Source organism: Prinia subflava, chromosome 4 (assembly GCF_021018805.1).
Source record: "Prinia subflava isolate CZ2003 ecotype Zambia chromosome 4, Cam_Psub_1.2, whole genome shotgun sequence".
NCBI lineage: Eukaryota > Metazoa > Chordata > Aves > Passeriformes > Cisticolidae > Prinia > Prinia subflava.
This window is the reverse complement of record NC_086250.1, coordinates 4,802,010-4,818,699: the sequence shown is the minus strand read 5'-3', so window position 1 is coordinate 4,818,699 and position 16,690 is coordinate 4,802,010. Positions and strand designations below refer to the sequence as shown.

The window sequence follows — 16,690 nt, the reverse complement described above, 5'->3', positions numbered from 1 at the left end:
AGAAAAGCAGAAATAAAAACTCTGTGTCTATCATAGCTAATTGTCTGAGTGCTGAGCACCTACAATTAATTATAGTGTTTCCAGGAATGCTGTAATAATGCATTATGCTTATAAAAACTGGAAGGGAGAAGGCAACTATAGAAGGAGTTAATGCCTGTGAATTTGCTAGGAATCAAGTTAGTTAGGAAACACATTTGAGAGGATTAACATTGTTGTAGAAATTAATGTTTGAAGAGATTGACCAGGAGGGTGCTGAGTTGAAGAATTTGAAATGCAATTGAGTCCTATTGGTGGGCTTGTCAAGCTTGTTCCCCAGCCCTGCATCCATGAAGGGGAAAACACAGAACAGAGCAGAGGTGCTGCAGGAAAGTGAATCCAAGACAAAAAAAGAGGAAATTACCCTCTGTCCATCCTGCCTATCAGGTAGGGCTCTTACTTGCCCTGGTTTTCTTCAGCTTGCTCCATCAGGCCTCAGGGAAGTGAATTCATAACTTTATTTAGTGGAGCCTTTGGAGGAGTCCTGAGAATGAGACCTGTTTAATTCATTGTGCAAACCCTCAGATGTGTTGGGGCTTTTACAGGTACGCGTATCCAAGACCCTGGAATTGGCTCCTTCTTTGAACACATTTTTGGATTATGTGTAAAATGTTAAAAAAGTAGGCAGCTTAGCACTATGAGAGCTATAATCATCAAGCTGAGATGGAGATAAGGAAAAAAAGCAGATAAATAAAGAGGAATACTTCTGAAAATTTTGGGAGGGGAGGGAGAACAGCGTCTGTTTTGTGTCCATTTTGAACTTGAGTTAGTCTGGTGGTTTTGATTTTATTTTGTTTTCCTCCAATTTTAATGCCAAGAGATTCATGTCTCTATTCTAATCAAGTTACTTCATTTAGGATAAAATCCATCGGCTTGTAGGTATGCTGCAATCCAGTTTGCAGTTATCTAAGAAAAACGCTAAAATATCAAATCTCTTAGAGGGAATATAATATTTTTGCAAACATGGGACCAAAACTTTTGTTCTTTTCTATCATCTTTTTTCAACACTGTGATGGGATGGCTGACAGACTCAGAAACAGACATCAGTGAAAATTAAAAAAGGCAACATGAAGGAGCCTGAGAAGCCACGTGCAGAGGACAAATTCTGCTGCATTTCCAAGCTGAAGGTACAGCAATATTTTAGTGATTTTGAAGGAACACCCAACTGTAATTACTTGCATTTAGAGTGTTTTGGTTGAAGTTACAGCTTAGACTAAATGAATGGATAAGCTGTTCTTTTTTACCCTTAAAGCCCTAACCAAGGTCAAAAAAGTTTGTAAACAGCTGAGCTGGTTTTTGGTCTCCCTGAACTTTACACTCTGTTTTGTGTTGGAGGTACTCATTGATTGCTGCTTTCAAGCTCCACCACTGACTTTGTGTGATCCTCCCAGTCTCTCATGTTTACCTTTTCCTCTTAAGCTGTAAAATGAGCTTTACTGACTGAGATGTGGCAGGAAAAATTGGCTGTTGAAAAAAATCTTGAATAATAATTCAAGTTGTCAAGAAATGCTAGAAAATCTTATGCAATAGCCTTTTAAAAATAGTAATAAAAACCCCAAATACATTTCTTTTGCTTTTTACTTTTGCAGCAGATGCATTTAAAAATAATATTGATTTCATTTCATAAATGCTGTTTATAAAGAAGCCTGAAGTTAAAAGGATTTGAATACTACTGCACTCATTAATTTTAACTTTTTAACTGTCAGTTGTTACTAATTGTCTTGTAAAAAGGACCTGTTATTTACTCCTTTTGGTTGAAATTACTTGCTCTGGCCTCATGACCTCTGCTGAGATGGGAGAGCAGATCCTGGATCGAGTAATTTAGCCGAAGGGAAGGATTTTAGCTCTGCAAGCACTTTGTTATTCAGATGAACAGAGGGAGGGAAGGCCCTGCAGGTGGCAACCTTGCAGCAGGCACACGGCTGCCTTGGCTGGGGAAATGGGACTTGGGGTTTCTCAAGACAGTCTTGGTCAATTAGAGAAGGTGAAGAACAAAGTTAGTGGGTTTTTTTGTTTGTTTGCTTGGTTTGTTGGTTTTTTTGTGTTGTTTTTTTTTTTTTTTAATTTTTTTAGAGATGTCATAACTCTAGAAAAGAACAGATGATGAGATTTACACACATCAGTGGAACAGAACTGCTCACTTTTTTAACTGGTAGCACACCTTCACTGGAGGAAATAACCACGGAATATTCAAAATATGTAATTTTGAATTGTTTGTGCATTCTTATCTTCCCTTCCTAGGTATTTCTGCTGGCACTGTCACTTGCATTCCTTGGGAAAACCATGTCTGGTGCTTACATGAACAGCATGTACACACAGATAGAGAAACAATTCAATATCCCAGCTTCTTTAGTGGGCATCATTAATGGGAGCTTTGAAATTGGTAATCTCTCATTTTAATATTTCTAATTCTTTGAAAGTGTAATATGTGGTCTGAGCATGTATTAGAGACTCTCCTCTGCTCTCAGTTACTGTATGGGACAATAGTGGCCAACTCTGTCATTCTTTTGAGCTGTTTTTAACCATTTCATGTCTTGGAAATGAATTGCACCACTTGAATGGGCATATTCAAGTTTTAAAACTGGTTCAGCTAATTTCTGCACTAGCATAAGATATGACAGAGCAACTAACAAAAAAGAACTAGTTTATGAGATGTGTATTGAATCTTTCTGAAGAAAAAAACACCCAACTATATAAACTTTGTTTGAATTTAAGGTCATATTTAGCATTTTGCAGTTCCTTTAATTAAACCTGGTTGGAGTGTGAATCTTTACCTAAACTCAATAATATTTTAAGGTTTCATACCTGTACAACTGTACCTGCAGAGAAAGTTTCCAGTTCTACTTTAGTGCCCCTTACCTTGCCTGTCAGTAAGTTTTATTGTCCAGTGATAAATTTAAATGTACATCTTTAAGTGTCATTCAAGCACTGGTTCAATACAGCCTGTGTGGAAATTATACAGAAAAAAGGCATTATTTCCTTTCAGAGCATGATGCTCGTCACTCAGAGACAGGATTTTGTTCTTCTGACAAAAAAGATCACAAAATTAGTAGGTGTGCAATTACTAAATTGCTATTTTTATAGGGCCTGATTCATAACATGAAGCTTGATTCTTTTCTTAGTTGCATAGCAATAAATGGAGAAATTCAACTGATTCTAAGTGAAAGTGGAGGAGAGGAAAATGAAGCTTATTAGTACATGTTTGTTTTTAAATGGTACTAGGTATAAAAACCTCTATTTTTTATTCTTAAACAATTACTGAAATTAATACTAAATTATTATTCCTTTTTTTAATGACTGTCCTCTTGTGTTTATTATTTTCACTACAGAAACAGTATGATAGACACTTCTGTATTTCCCTACACACTACAAAATAAAGAATCCTAGGGAAATAACTTCCTAAAAAGCTATTATTCTGCAATCCCTGGGCCTGATCTCTGTGGGAAATTTCCTCTCTATGAAGGTGCACTCAAAAATTTCTCACTGTGATCTCTTTTCCATTCTGCCTTTTATTCTTTTGTTCTTTTCATGTGATGTAACTCTTCCAAAAAAAGATTGGAAGGGAATTACTGCACCAAGTAGGCAGTTCCCTGTCTAGTGACACTTTTTACATGACCAGAAAAGAAACAGAAGCTGAGCTTACGAGATATACTCAAATCTGTGTTGCAGTTTCAAAGATGATGGGATGCCTTGGTGTGTAAGTTGTGAACCAGGTTCTCTTTGCAGGTAACCTGCTGCTGATAGCATTTGTGAGTTACTTCGGAGCAAAGCTTCACAGACCCAGAATAATTGCTTTGGGCTGCACAATTCTGTCATTTGGATGTCTTTTGATATCACTCCCTCATTTTCTGTTTGGAAGGTGAGTGTTTTGCTTAACTCACAGCAGCTTCTGTGATCCTGATTTGCATTAATCCTCACATCCTTCCACTGGGTGTGCTGCTCATGGGGAGGACATTGCTGAGCATGGATTCAACATGATCATTGCAGAGCAGTTTCTTTGGTTTTGCTGCTGAGATGGCTTCAAAAGTCATTCATCACCTCCTGAGGAGAGTCACCCCTCCGGTGGGCACCTTCCCTTGCCTGTGCCTTCATCCTTTTGCTCCCCCAGTAGCAGTGGGCTGTGATGCTGTCACTTTACACTGCCAGTGATTCTCAAAGATCTCTTGGTCTGGAACCTGGATGAGAGATCCCACCTGTGTTGCCAAGGCCTGTACTGACCATAATCTTTCTTCAACTCCTTTAAAATGATCTTTTTCTTGGCTTAAAAAAGTAATAATGTAGGCTTGTGTAGGTTTTAATCAGCAAGGTATTTTTTGATCCTTCAATCTTTATGTGTCCAGTGTGGAATGGCTCTGACAGCCTTGGCAGCACTCTCTGTTCATTTAACTTTTGCCATAGATTCCCTTCTTCTCCAGTACAGACAAATGAGATGGTTCTCATGAATATCTTCTTGCCCTGTACCTGCTTTCCTTTGATTCCAACAGGTATCATATTGAAAGCAGCATTTCACAACGGGAAAATTTTTCAGTGATGCCTCTGTGCCTTGTTAATCAAAACTTGTCCTCTTTGCCTGCAGAGGAACCATCAGCAGGTAGGACTTTTGCCGTGTCTCTGAATATTTTTTTCTGTGTCTAAAATGTCTAAATAAATAGGTTTTTATTTTTATTAGCAATCATTTCAGGGTTCTGCTTTTGATCAGTACTTTTAGAAAGAAAAGTACCTCTAGAAACTAGAGGTCAGGAAATTTCCTGGCCTTTGTGTTTCTTTGGTCTGTGACTCCTGAGCTTAAACATTTCTTTCATGCAGTTTTCACATTATCCAAGCAATTCAATTAACATCCCTGACAGTCCACTTTGGGCTAGCATAACACCAGGTTGTTCCCACAAATGTTCCTCTTTTTAACTTGAAATCCTATGATACCACGAGGAGGTGGGAAGAATATTTCAGCAACGGGTAAGAGGCATAAGGATGTTTTTTCATTGTACAATGTAGAAAATAAAAAGAGAAAGGAGAGGAAATAAAAAGAATGAGAAATAGAGCTAGAAGCAAAATATAGATCTCAGAAAAAATAGTTTAAACTAGGCCAAAACTTATCTGTGAGACTGAAACATGTATGTGCACCAGCAATGTGCATGTAAAGGAACTACTGGGAAGTCCAAGAGGAAACCATTTAATGATCACACACAAAATTCTCATGCTGAGGGTGAGATTAATCTCCTGGGTCTTTAGCTACCTCCAAGGGGAGCATTCAGTCTGAACCACCCTCAGACTCCCTGGATAGCCGGGCAGAGGAGACCATAGAGCTCTTGCAGAAGGGGACCCTTGCTGTGAGGGACAAGAGGACAGACAGTGGGGATGCCAGCACCATAAAATCACCCCAGGACAGACATTCATGCACTGCAGGGTGGATCAGATTCTCTCTTGGGTGTGCCTTCTGACTGCTGGATTGGTGGATGGTAAAATTTAGGTGACCTGAGCCCCACAGTCTGCTGTTAAACTTTGTGATGGGGTTCCATGGGGGTGTGCTAAAGCTGAATCACACTTCTGGAACACTGCCTGCACACAGTGGCATCAAACCACAGCATTGTGCTGTGGTTTTCTGTGCCTCCATTGGATGGATGCAGCTTCCAAGCTTTCCAAGACTGAATGTCAGCTAAGATATTAATTTTTTGCATCTTCGCCAGAAGAATTTGTGAAATGTGTGCACCTAACAGCACTTGGAGTTAACCTTTCACTTGAAGATTTCAGATGGTCTATTTTCCCATCTTATAAATGCAAAAATAAAGGCACAGAAAGGTAAATAATTTTCATTGAAATGATGTATAGCCACTCAATATGCACATTAGAACCCACAGATCTTTAAGCCTTCAATACTTGGGTAAGGTGATTGTTTCCCTGTTAGTCTATGGACAAGCAAGACAGTGATATTTATATATATGAGTCCATATATGTGTGAAGCGAAAACTGGACCGAATTTGACCACATCTTCACCTGTGTTTGCTGACAGCAATCTGACATAGAAACAGGAGATCCAGGTTTCATCTGTGGTCAGTAATGTTTTCACTCAGAAAGGCAGCAGTTGTAGCTAACAAAGCTGTTTTTTATTTGTTAATGAATTCCCACTGAGAAATCTCAGCATGACAACGTGGGACACAGGATCTGAATCCACAGGAATCTGAAGTGGACTATGGGATGAAGAAATCTCAGTTCAAGGAGAGAAAAGGAGTAAAAAAAGGATTGTGACCAGTTATTTACCTTTTTTTTTTTAATAGGACAGGCTTACCCACCAAAGCTTAAGCTATTGCTCAGCTCTTTGTCTCTAGATTCTCATTAATAGTTGGGACTAAAAAAATTCATTCTGACTTTTTATTTTATCCACAGAATGTGAGAAAGAGCCTGGGTCCTTGCTGTGGGTATTTGTGATGGTTGGGAACATCGTGCGAGGAATGGGGGAAACCCCCATCATGCCTCTAGGCATTTCCTACCTGGAGGATTTTGCCAAAGCAGAGAATTCACCTTTCTACCTGGGTAAATCTGCCCTGTTGTGGTAACTCCCCTCCTCCAAACACACACAGACATAAACAAAACCAAAGAATTATTATGATGCCCTTCAGTCCAATCAAGGAACACAGACAACAGTAATTATTGCCTTATCAAAAGAATAATATTGTAGAATTTGTGATTTAACCAGAGAGAAACTTGCTGGAATGAGGCATTTTTAGGTGCCAATGCTTTTCCAGTAGAGCTGGCCTAACCATATGTAACAATTCCAAGAAGACAATTATGTCTGGGTTCTAATTTATAATGTTTTCTCTTTTTTTTTACTCTAGCATGTCTACATACAGCAACTGTAGTCGGCCCCTTCCTTGGTTTATTGTTGGCTTCATTCTGTGCAGAGCTCTTTGTTGACATTGGATCAGTAGGTGCAGGTAATGGGTGAACATATAAAACCTTATTTTTAAGTCTATAGTTGGTGTATTTTTCAGAACTAAAAGATGTTTCCTTGCCAATATTCCTTAATCCTACCTGAGTTTGTTGGTGTTTCTTTCAGAATGGAAGACATGCATATAATATTCAATTCATATATACACAAATCAATCTGCTTATAAATTATTTGATGAAGTAATCTGGCTTATCAGAGGAAAGGACTAGAATTAATTTAATACAAGCCACTGAAATTTGCCAGAAAATCAGCAGTTTTAGAAAAGAAGACCATGAATATTCTCCTTCATGAGCCTCATTTTAAAAATAATTAAAATGCATGTGAGAGATGACTAGGAAAGCACAAAATGACAGCAAGGGATGTTTCTGGAGTGATCCAGGATGCCTGTTTTTGTGGTTTTTTACAGATGAGGTGACTATCACAGCCACTGATGCCCGCTGGGTTGGAGCATGGTGGCTGGGCATTTTGATTTGTGCACTGCTCAATCTTCTTGTGGGAATTCCATTCTGGTTTTTGCCCAAGTCACTTGTGAAGGAGGGTGAAACCCATGAACCTGAGGAGGCAGGTGAAAAAAGTGTGGCACCATTGCAAGAAAATGATAAAAATGAAACCAAGCAGACCATGTATGAAATTGCTAAAGGCAAGTTTTATTTTATTTCTTTCTTACTTTACTCCTAGGGTGAGAACTCTGTGTAATTAAAGATGGGTCCAAGATATGCAATGCCTGCTGGGTTTTGATGTCTCTGTAGGTCAAAGAATATGTGCAGGAATTTAGAATGGCTCCTTGCAGAGGAAGAAAGCTGATTTCGTGTATCTAGGGTTTGGATTCCTTCCTATTCCCCTCCTGCATTTCAGGTGTAGGTGGATATTTTCTTGCCATGAGAGGGTTAAAGCAATGAAATCTGGTTAGGAATATTACAACTCAGATATTGGTTGCCTGTACCCCACATTCACTGTGCAGAAAAGCAGAAACCCAGCATAAACCTTGTGCATTTCTTGAGTCCAACTGAGAGCCCTAAAAGGGAATTGACAGATGCTTAAGTGCTTAAGTGTCTCATAAACATTTAATTACTGTGGAACAAAGATGTATTTGACTCACATTATTTGTGTTATCACTGGCAGCTGTCACATCCGTGGTTTTTCAAATCTATGTATCTGCAGGAGGTCATTTTTTTCCTTCTTTCCCTGAGTATCCTGAATGCAGAACCTTTTAATTTCAGGATAGTTGTGGTTGCAAGGGACTTCTGGAGGTCCCCTGGTCTAACCCCTGTTCAACCACTTGCAGCTTATTGACCAGGACATATTCAGACAACTTTTTAAACTCAAAACTTGATGTTTTTATAGTTAAAAATAACATAAAATAAAATTAATTCAAAACCAATAAAATTGCCTTAAGAAGCTCTGATTAAAAATGTCACTGCATCTGTAAATGCTAACCCTGGGCTAAGCAAAACACAGGACATATTCAGACAACTTTTTAATCACCAGGGACCTCAACTTGAAACTTGAAAAGTTTTTATAGTTAAAAATAACCTAAAACAAAATTAATTCAATAACAATAAAATTACCTTAAGAAGCTCTAATCAATAATGTCACTGCATCTGTAAATAATGCAGCCCATTTGTAGTGTTTCTAATACTTGACTAATTTTTGAAGGATTTTCATACAGATATTTTAATAAGGTACTTGCTTACCTCTGAAAGATAAACACCCACCCTAAGTGGTGCCCACCTTCAGTCATTATTTTGTAGATGCCAATATTTATCTGCAGAGTTTCTTGACAATAGCTCAGCACATTGATTAACAGAGAACATTGGACAAAGGGGAATTGTGGGGCTCTTTTTTTATGGTTCAAATCCTGACTTAATGGGCATTGCCCAGAGAAAAGACCTGTGTAAATTAATTTCTCAGATGCTTATTTGGCTGGAAACTTGGCTGATACAGATTTTGAGAGGATGGTGGGAATAACTGTGGTCACAGCTCTCTTCAGGCCTCTTCTGCTCCAAAATCATCTTTCAGGTCTCTGGGGGCACTCTAAATGCACTCTAAATGTCCATTTGCATTTGCATTTGCAGCCAGGTATGAGATAAATAGATAATAGATAAATAGAACATTTGTATGCCAGGTGCAGGACAGAGGTTCTGATGAATGCTCTGGGGGCAGGAGATGAGAGAAAAGGGAGGGAAGACACAGCAGTAGTTGCTGCTGCTGTGATTTATTATTTTTTTATAAGTGACAGCTGCACTGGGGTGCGTGTGTGAGAGAGAATCTTCGGGTAGGGGAGAAATGTTAGAGTACCCTGGGCTAAGCAAAGCACGAGATTTAGCCTGATCCAGTTCAGGACCATTTCTGTTCCCCCCTTTCCCGCACAGAAATGCTGTTTTCATAAAACATCCCACTAACTCATGGCATTATTTCCTTCCAGATTTCATCCCCTTCCTCAAGGCTCTGTTTCACAACCCCGTGTACATGTTATTTATATGCATAACTGTGTTACAGTTCAGTGCCTTTGATGGCATGATATCCTTCATGCCCAAATATCTGGAGCAACAGTTTGGAAAATCTGCCTCAGATGCCATCTTTTTAATTGGTATGTTTGCATTTTGCTTTGCTCTGTTCTATCAATTAGTGATGTGTCTATTCAAATTATCTCTATTTTTACATATATACCTATGTTTATGTGTATTTACATATACATACTAAGGTTAAATGCTTCTACAGGTGAGGGATATCACATTACAAAGCCTTTCCAAATGTTAATACATTTTCTGCTAAACATCTAAATTTTTTGTGCAGAATTTTATAATCTAATTCCCATCCTTTGAATCGGCTCAGAAAATTCAGCTGACGTGAACCTAAGCCATGTGATGTTTGTGTAAAACCACTTCCAACATGTCTTTCAGTCAGAATTTGCTTCTTTCAAGTATCAATCAGCAAAGAAGTGTGAGAGCACATTCAGTAATCTCATCTCAAAACTGAAAGTCGCTTCCTCCTTTCTGTCATGCTCAGAGTGCATTAAGATGTGTCATAATTAAGATGTGCACCAGCTTATCTTTCTGTTGAGTTTCTCAGTCAGTTGGAGAGGCTGGATTGAAACCATATAATTTTTTTTCCCTTTTTTTTTTTTTTTTGAGTTGGACCTAGAGAGCAACTCTAGATTGTGGTTTTCCAATTAATAATTTCAGTCCTACCCTGTAGCTCACTCCCCAGGCAGTTCTCACCTGCTGTTGACTTTGGCAGAGGTTTTGGGTGTGAAAGGAAATCAGCAGAGACCCATTTCTGATTGTAGTTAAATTATTCAGTCACAGGCACTCTGAGTCTTTGCCAAACCTTTCCTTACAGCAGCTGTAGTAGCTCCCTCTCTAGCTGCCTTATAGTAGAGTAGCTTTGATGGTCTCCTTTATTTTAACATGGAAGTTTCACTTGTTTAAATAGGTATTTACAACTTACCAGTTCTATGCGTTGGGTATTTTTCTGGCGGCTTGTTCATGAAGAAATTCAAGATAAATATCTATCAGGCTGCGAACATAGCATTTTGGGTATCTTTACTGGAATACCTTCTCTACTTTGCTGCCTATTGGACTGTCTGTGATACCTCACCAGTTGCTGGTCTAACAGTTTCCTATCAAGGGTACGTTCTTTGGGACTCGAGAGGACTTCAGTCTTAAGACACCAGGATGATTTTTCTTGTCAAGGATCACCCAGGAGCTCCATTTCAGTTCCCTATTCTAAATTCTCAAGGTTTTTTGCTTGCATTAGACAGTAGGTCTGTTATCCCTGTTTCAAGCAACAACAAAAAAAAAAAAAGAAAAATATATAAGTAATAAAGTATAAAAGATAAGTATTATAAAAGATATCCATGCCAAGACTCATGCAATTGTATGTCCACATTAACTCTTTTACTAGTACAATTAGTAAAGTCATGTAAATGCAGGTGAAAATAAAAATTGTTGGTCAAATTAGGCATACATGAGTGCAATTTCAGAATACAAGAGAGAAAAAACCCCTTTCTTGATCTTACACTGGTTTACTTGAATTTGATTACTATCAAGTTATCAGAGGCTATTTTATCTGTGTTTTCTTGATTTGAAACCTGCCATTGATCATTAGGAATCATAGAATGGTTTGGGTTGGAAGGGATCTTAAAGAACCTTTATTTCCAACCTCCCTGCCATGGGCAGGGGCACCTTGCACTAGACCAGGCTGTGTTGTGTGTCTGTAAAATGGACATGGAGGTGTAGATGCAACACTTAAAGAATCAAGAACATACATGCCACAGATAGGAAAAATGCTGTAGGGTATGCATACATATAATTTTAAGGTAATAATAAATGATAATTTATAATTTTAATGTAATACAGTACAATTTAGTGTCCTATAGAAAGATAGAAAGGCATGACTTCAGGGTAGGTGTAGGACTGGGTCCTGATTCAACACTTGAGCTAGAATAGAAACTTAAGCATTGCAAAGGGTTACTGTGGGTATCTCATTATTGAAATATTTATTCATCTTCTAAATGTGTTTCAGAATAGAGCAAGTTTCCTATGCAGAAAATACTCTACTGGCTGGCTGCAACATGGATTGTGACTGCCCACTTAAAACATGGGACCCTGTTTGTGGGACCAATGGAATCACTTATGTGTCACCTTGTCTTGCTGGGTGTAAATCCTCAAGAGGAACTGGAAGAAGTGTGGTAAAGCATTAATTTTATTGTTCTGTAACTATGAAATGCAGTAGGTGGCAAATACTTATACCAATATAGGCAAGGAGTATCCATGCATGTACATTTAATTCAATATATGAAGTGAAAGAGTTGAACAAATTCATTGAGCAGCCCCAGAAATTCCAAGCTGCATGTGAAAATTATTTTAAGTTTAAATTAAAATGAAAAAGAATCCTTCTCTACTAAGAACTAAAGGAGTCTCAAATGCTTAACATTATCCTGAAGGCATTGCCAGTTGGAAACCTGAATGCCCAAGAACATTTCAGCCAAAATGAAAGTCTATAGCATGGACTTAATAATCTCTTTTACCCTGTAGATTTAAGCAAGTAACCAGCTATTATAGAACTTTTATCCCCAAATACAAGGGGATGGCTGGACCTGTGCCTGGCAGAGTGGGAGAGAGGCCACAGGCACTGCTGCTCTTGAGTAACAGGAGACAACAAGATGAGTGCCAACAGTGTGGGTTTGACACTCAGTGTGTGAGTCTGGACAATCTGTGTGATTAAAATACTCTTTTGACAGGTATTTGAAAACTGCACCTGTGTTGCAGCCTCAGGGTTTTCATCTCAAAACATCTCTGCAACTCTGGGCCAGTGTGATGGACATGAAAACTGCGACAAGATGCTCCATTATTTTTTAATATTGTCATTAGTCTGTAGCTTCATTTTTTCCTTAGCAGCCATGCCTGGATACATGGTCTTAATAAGGTACAGCAAAATTTCCTTGTCTTAAGAAATCTATTGTATTTTTTTATTCTGAGGTTTTAGTAATGTTGATTAAGGCACAAACACCCTGCACTTTGTATTGGCCAAGGTACAAGCAGATGATACCTTGCCAGTAGCTTTTCCTTTTGTGATTTGACAAGCAACTTTTCTGCAAACATCACCTAATGAGCATAATGAACTCTTTCAACCAGTGCTCTTATTAGAATGGTTTGGGCTTAATGTGATGAAGAACTTGATTTAAAAAAAAAAAAGGGTTTAAATATCTCTTATTAATGTCACCTCTGTGAATAAGTGTACCATGCAATTATCTACAGGTCTCTAAAGCCTGAAGAGAAGTCATTTGGAGTGGGTATCCATGGGCTGGCTTCAAGAGTATTTGGTAAGAAAATATCTAACACACTTCAGAAGAACAGTCAGGGCTGACCTAGAGTTAGAGAAGGATCACATCAGGGCTGTGGGCATGGCACAGGACTCATTGCTTCTGTGGAGTGCCCTTGGAAAGGAAGAATTTAGGATTTTTTTACAGCTCTCAGCAGCATGGCAAAGTAGAACTGCTTGCAGTTTGCATTTTTTTTATACTGGGTAATAGGCTTGGTTTAACCCCAGTCAAGATCTAACTACTATGCATCCACTTACTCTCCTCCCACATGGAATAGGGAGAAGAGCTGGAAAAAAAGCTAGAATACACAGGTTAAGCATAGTTTAGTAATGGAAATAAAGTAAAATGTAATAATAATATTAGGAAAAATAGAGAGGGGAATAAAACAAAAGAAAGAAAAGTGACACAGAACAAAATTGTTCGAGATCTGTTGACCAATACTCATCCCATCCCCGAGCAGCAGTCGATCCCTCCCTGCCACTTCTCTCCACTCTGTACAGAGCACAACATCCCAGGTTATGGAATTTCCCTTTGGCAGTTTGGGTCAGCTGTCCTGGCCATGCCCCCCCTGGATTCCTGTGCAGCTCCTCACTAACAGAGCACGAGACACATCAAGGAAAACTCCTTGATGTCAGCACTGAAACATAGGTGTGTTATTAACATTATTCTCATGTTAAATCCAAAACACAGCACTGCACCAGCTGCTAAGAGGAAAATTAACTGTATTCCAGCAGCAACCAGGACATGGGACTGACTGCATGTGCTGCTCATTGGAAAGCCATTGGGCATTTCTTCACTCTTGCTTATTGTTTATATTTATTGAAGGCAGCACTGCCTCTCATTGATGAGAGAAAATGTTGAGTTCTGAGTAGGAAACAGAGTCCTGTAGCCTGTGGATATTGTTTTACAGGCAGCAGGGAAGAAAATCTTTGGTTGAGGGTAGCTGGATAAGGAAGAAGAGGGTGCAGAAGATACAGAGAAGGAGGCTTGTGCTGCAAGGGGACAGTTCAGATGGGCAGGTGACAAACAGCATAGGCTCTGGGGTGTACCTGATAAACACAAGAAAATTGCTGTTCACAAAAATGTTGCTACTATTCTTTTCAGCTGGAATTCCATCTCCCATTTATTTTGGAGCTTTGATAGATACCACTTGCCTGAAGTGGGGTACTATGACTTGTGGTGGAGAAGGAGCATGTAGGATGTATGATATTGTCACATACAGGTATATTTTCTACTTTATTTTAATTTCTCCTTCTTACTCTACTGTTGCATGCATAGAGATGTGATTTTTATCCACTTCATGTCTTCTTATAGACAAACTGCTCCAGTGTTAGAGATGTGACAAAATTTCTTTGGCATTGTCTTTATTTGTCAAGTGCAACCACTGACACAGACATTGGAAAAATCTTTGAACAGAAGTGTTCTGGTGCCATAATGTTCACTAACCTTTCATGAGAACAAGCCTTAAAAACACTGAATTATGATGAAAATACTGAAAAGCTGTTAGCTCACGTGGGAAGAGGGTTTAGTGGGTGACTGCAATATCTTTGAACAAAAAATGGTTGAAGCAGAACTCGAATTTAAAAAGAAAAGAATTTTATAGGGAAGATACAGTTACTGAAGGTGGAAACTGGCCCAGAATACTGCATGTCAGGTTTTTGTAGCCCTTCAAGGATGGTTATAGGGTTTTTAAAGAAAAATCTTGCTGAACTTGTGGCCTCATACTAATTCCTTGTAATGCTCTGTTGAGTTTGATTTGGAAGAATATTCTTATGAATACTTAGAAACTTTAACCAGGTAGTCTGAGCCCTTCCAGGACTCTCTCTTTTCCCTGTGGATAAAGCCATAAGTGTACCAGGTGCCTGACTTCACTGCCTAAATCATTTGCCTGAAATTGGGAGATGTCAAAGGCCATTTTGCTGACTCACATATTCTCTGTTCTCACATTCTCATCCTCTGTGAGATCCAAAAGCATCAGGGCATGAGTTTTAGAGTAGCTGTCCAATCTTCACAAAACAATGTTTGCTGAACAGTTTTGCCCTTTTTTTACAAATGCATGTATTTAATGAAACTCCTTATTTATTTCAGGTGGCTCTATCTTGGCCTGCCAGCAGTGTTACGTGGAGTTTCCTATATCCCAAGTACACTAGTTCTCCTCATTTTAAAGAAGAAAGTGAAATCTGAAAAGCCAATCTTAACAAATGCCCCAATAGAAATGCAGGATAAAGAGCAAGAAGCAGTGAAATAGCATTTCACAGAAGGACATGCTGGGAAAAAAACATTGCAGTGTAAATATTGGATATATCCTTGTGAAAAGTTTTGTACTTAACTAATGAACACTTGGACAGAGATGAATAGAATTACACATAGTTGCAGCCTACTTACATTATAAAAGTATCAGTTTGTAAATACAAGGCATGGGAAAAATATGTTTGGTGCAACAGAACAAGGACTAGAAACAAGAAAACTTATGAAATGCCAGGTTTGAGTTGTCTGAGCAAAGGGCTATGAAGCAGAAACATTTGTGTTCAGTGCTGTTTCACTGAAAATAGAGAGAAATTTGCATTTGACTCCAAGTGATGCTGGATTTCATTGTGGAATTCTCACAGAGTTTCTGTCTCTCTCTCATTGACTGTAGACAGCATTTGTGGCTTCTTTGGGCCCCAGTTTTTCATAAATTTATTTAATGATCTTATTAGTCCTTTCAGGCAGGGATTGTTATTCTGCACAGTATAGGTGGTCAATACATTGGAAACCTGGTTTATGACATGGTCTGGGTGTTGTGGTAATAATAATAAATTTAAAAATGACATTTTTAAAAAATGCTGTGTTATGGTGATGTTTTAAGATTTGCATGGATCATTGACAAGGAAAGGTCATCAGGATTCATTACTTCAGTTACCTGCTGCCCTGGGATGTTTTAAATATGTAAAGAAAAAACCTCCTAAATGTCTCAGGTGAAAAAAAGAAAAAAGAAAACCCTGTAGCTATAAGTCATACAAGGTGTCTGTGCTTTAATGCATCCATGTTTAGTATTTTTTTGGCACTGCCTCATGTTTGGCCCCAGTGCAGAAGATCCTTGGGCATTTTGTCTGCCAGTGTCCATGCAATAACTTCTTAAGGGTTTTTTTTTTTTTTATATTCCAGGTCCTGGTTATTATTCCCTACTGCATAAGGCATGGAGGGAGTTTGTGGAACTACCACAAACCAATGCTCCAACACCTGCAAATATTTTCCAAGTATTTCCTACTTATTTATTCTGTAGAGCACAGACCTGCTCCCATTTAAACCACCTGGGACCTTCTGCAGCCACCAGAAAGTGGGAAGGGTATTTTGCCACATTAGTTCAGTCACAATCTGATTTCTTCAAGGTGTCTTATTGGCATCATAGGTGTGTGTGCCTGGAATTGCTTCCTGCCTCTGTGGAATCGGTGAGGAAAGATCCATTTCTTCCCACAGAGCAGGAAATCAGCTACGGAATTTTAACTTTATTCAAATACAGGTGATTCTTAAAACAAATTCTTTTGGAAAGATCTGTCGTAGGCTCTGTCTCCATTTGTATTGGGTGATAGAGCTGATCAGGTATAACATGAGGAAGGGGAATGGAAGAAAAGCAAACATGATGGAGCCAGGAATAGAGAATGCAGCTCCCCATAACACCACAGATATCCCAGAAGCTTTGTGGACGTTTGAAGCTGATTTTGAGCATCGCTCTTGCTAGCACAGGGCATTCACTGAAAGCCATCATTCTTCTTTGTAGTTATATTCCTCCAAAGCTGGAGTTAAAAATCCTTTGCAGACATTTAGTCACAGCTTGGTGCCAAGGTAACCTGGGAAACATGAAGTTACAGAGCACCAGAATTTCACAGCTGTAGGAAACAAAA

At 38.7% G+C, this 16,690-nt stretch overlaps 1 protein-coding gene across 1 annotated transcript; it reads left to right on the top strand.

Moving 5' to 3' along the window:
* Positions 1–660: 660 nt before the first annotated feature.
* LOC134549563 (solute carrier organic anion transporter family member 1A2-like) lies at positions 661–16,122 on the top strand. Its single transcript, XM_063395221.1, has 14 exons — positions 661–1,163; positions 2,278–2,419; positions 3,763–3,895; positions 4,521–4,627; positions 6,418–6,564; positions 6,867–6,965; positions 7,386–7,619; positions 9,405–9,569; positions 10,415–10,610; positions 11,507–11,672; positions 12,225–12,409; positions 12,742–12,806; positions 13,911–14,028; positions 14,895–16,122. The coding sequence occupies exons 1-14, from the start codon at positions 1,104–1,106 to the stop codon at positions 15,052–15,054; spliced, it is 1,977 nt and encodes a 658-aa protein (XP_063251291.1). The 5' UTR covers positions 661–1,103; the 3' UTR covers positions 15,055–16,122.
* The last annotated feature ends 568 nt before the right edge of the window (positions 16,123–16,690 follow it).

What these genes read in the sequence shown, in the direction of transcription:
- LOC134549563 (XM_063395221.1), top strand. Translation starts at nt 1,104, where the DNA reads ATGAAGGAGCCTGAGAAGCCACGTGCAGAGGACAAATTCTGCTGCATT. An exon ending in CCTCATTTTCTGTTTGGAAG is followed by an intron (nt 3,896 to 4,520) that starts GTGAGTGTTTTG and finishes TGATTCCAACAG; the next exon opens with GTATCATATTGAAAGCAGCA. An exon ending in GAATTCACCTTTCTACCTGG is followed by an intron (nt 6,565 to 6,866) that starts GTAAATCTGCCC and finishes TTTTTACTCTAG; the next exon opens with CATGTCTACATACAGCAACT.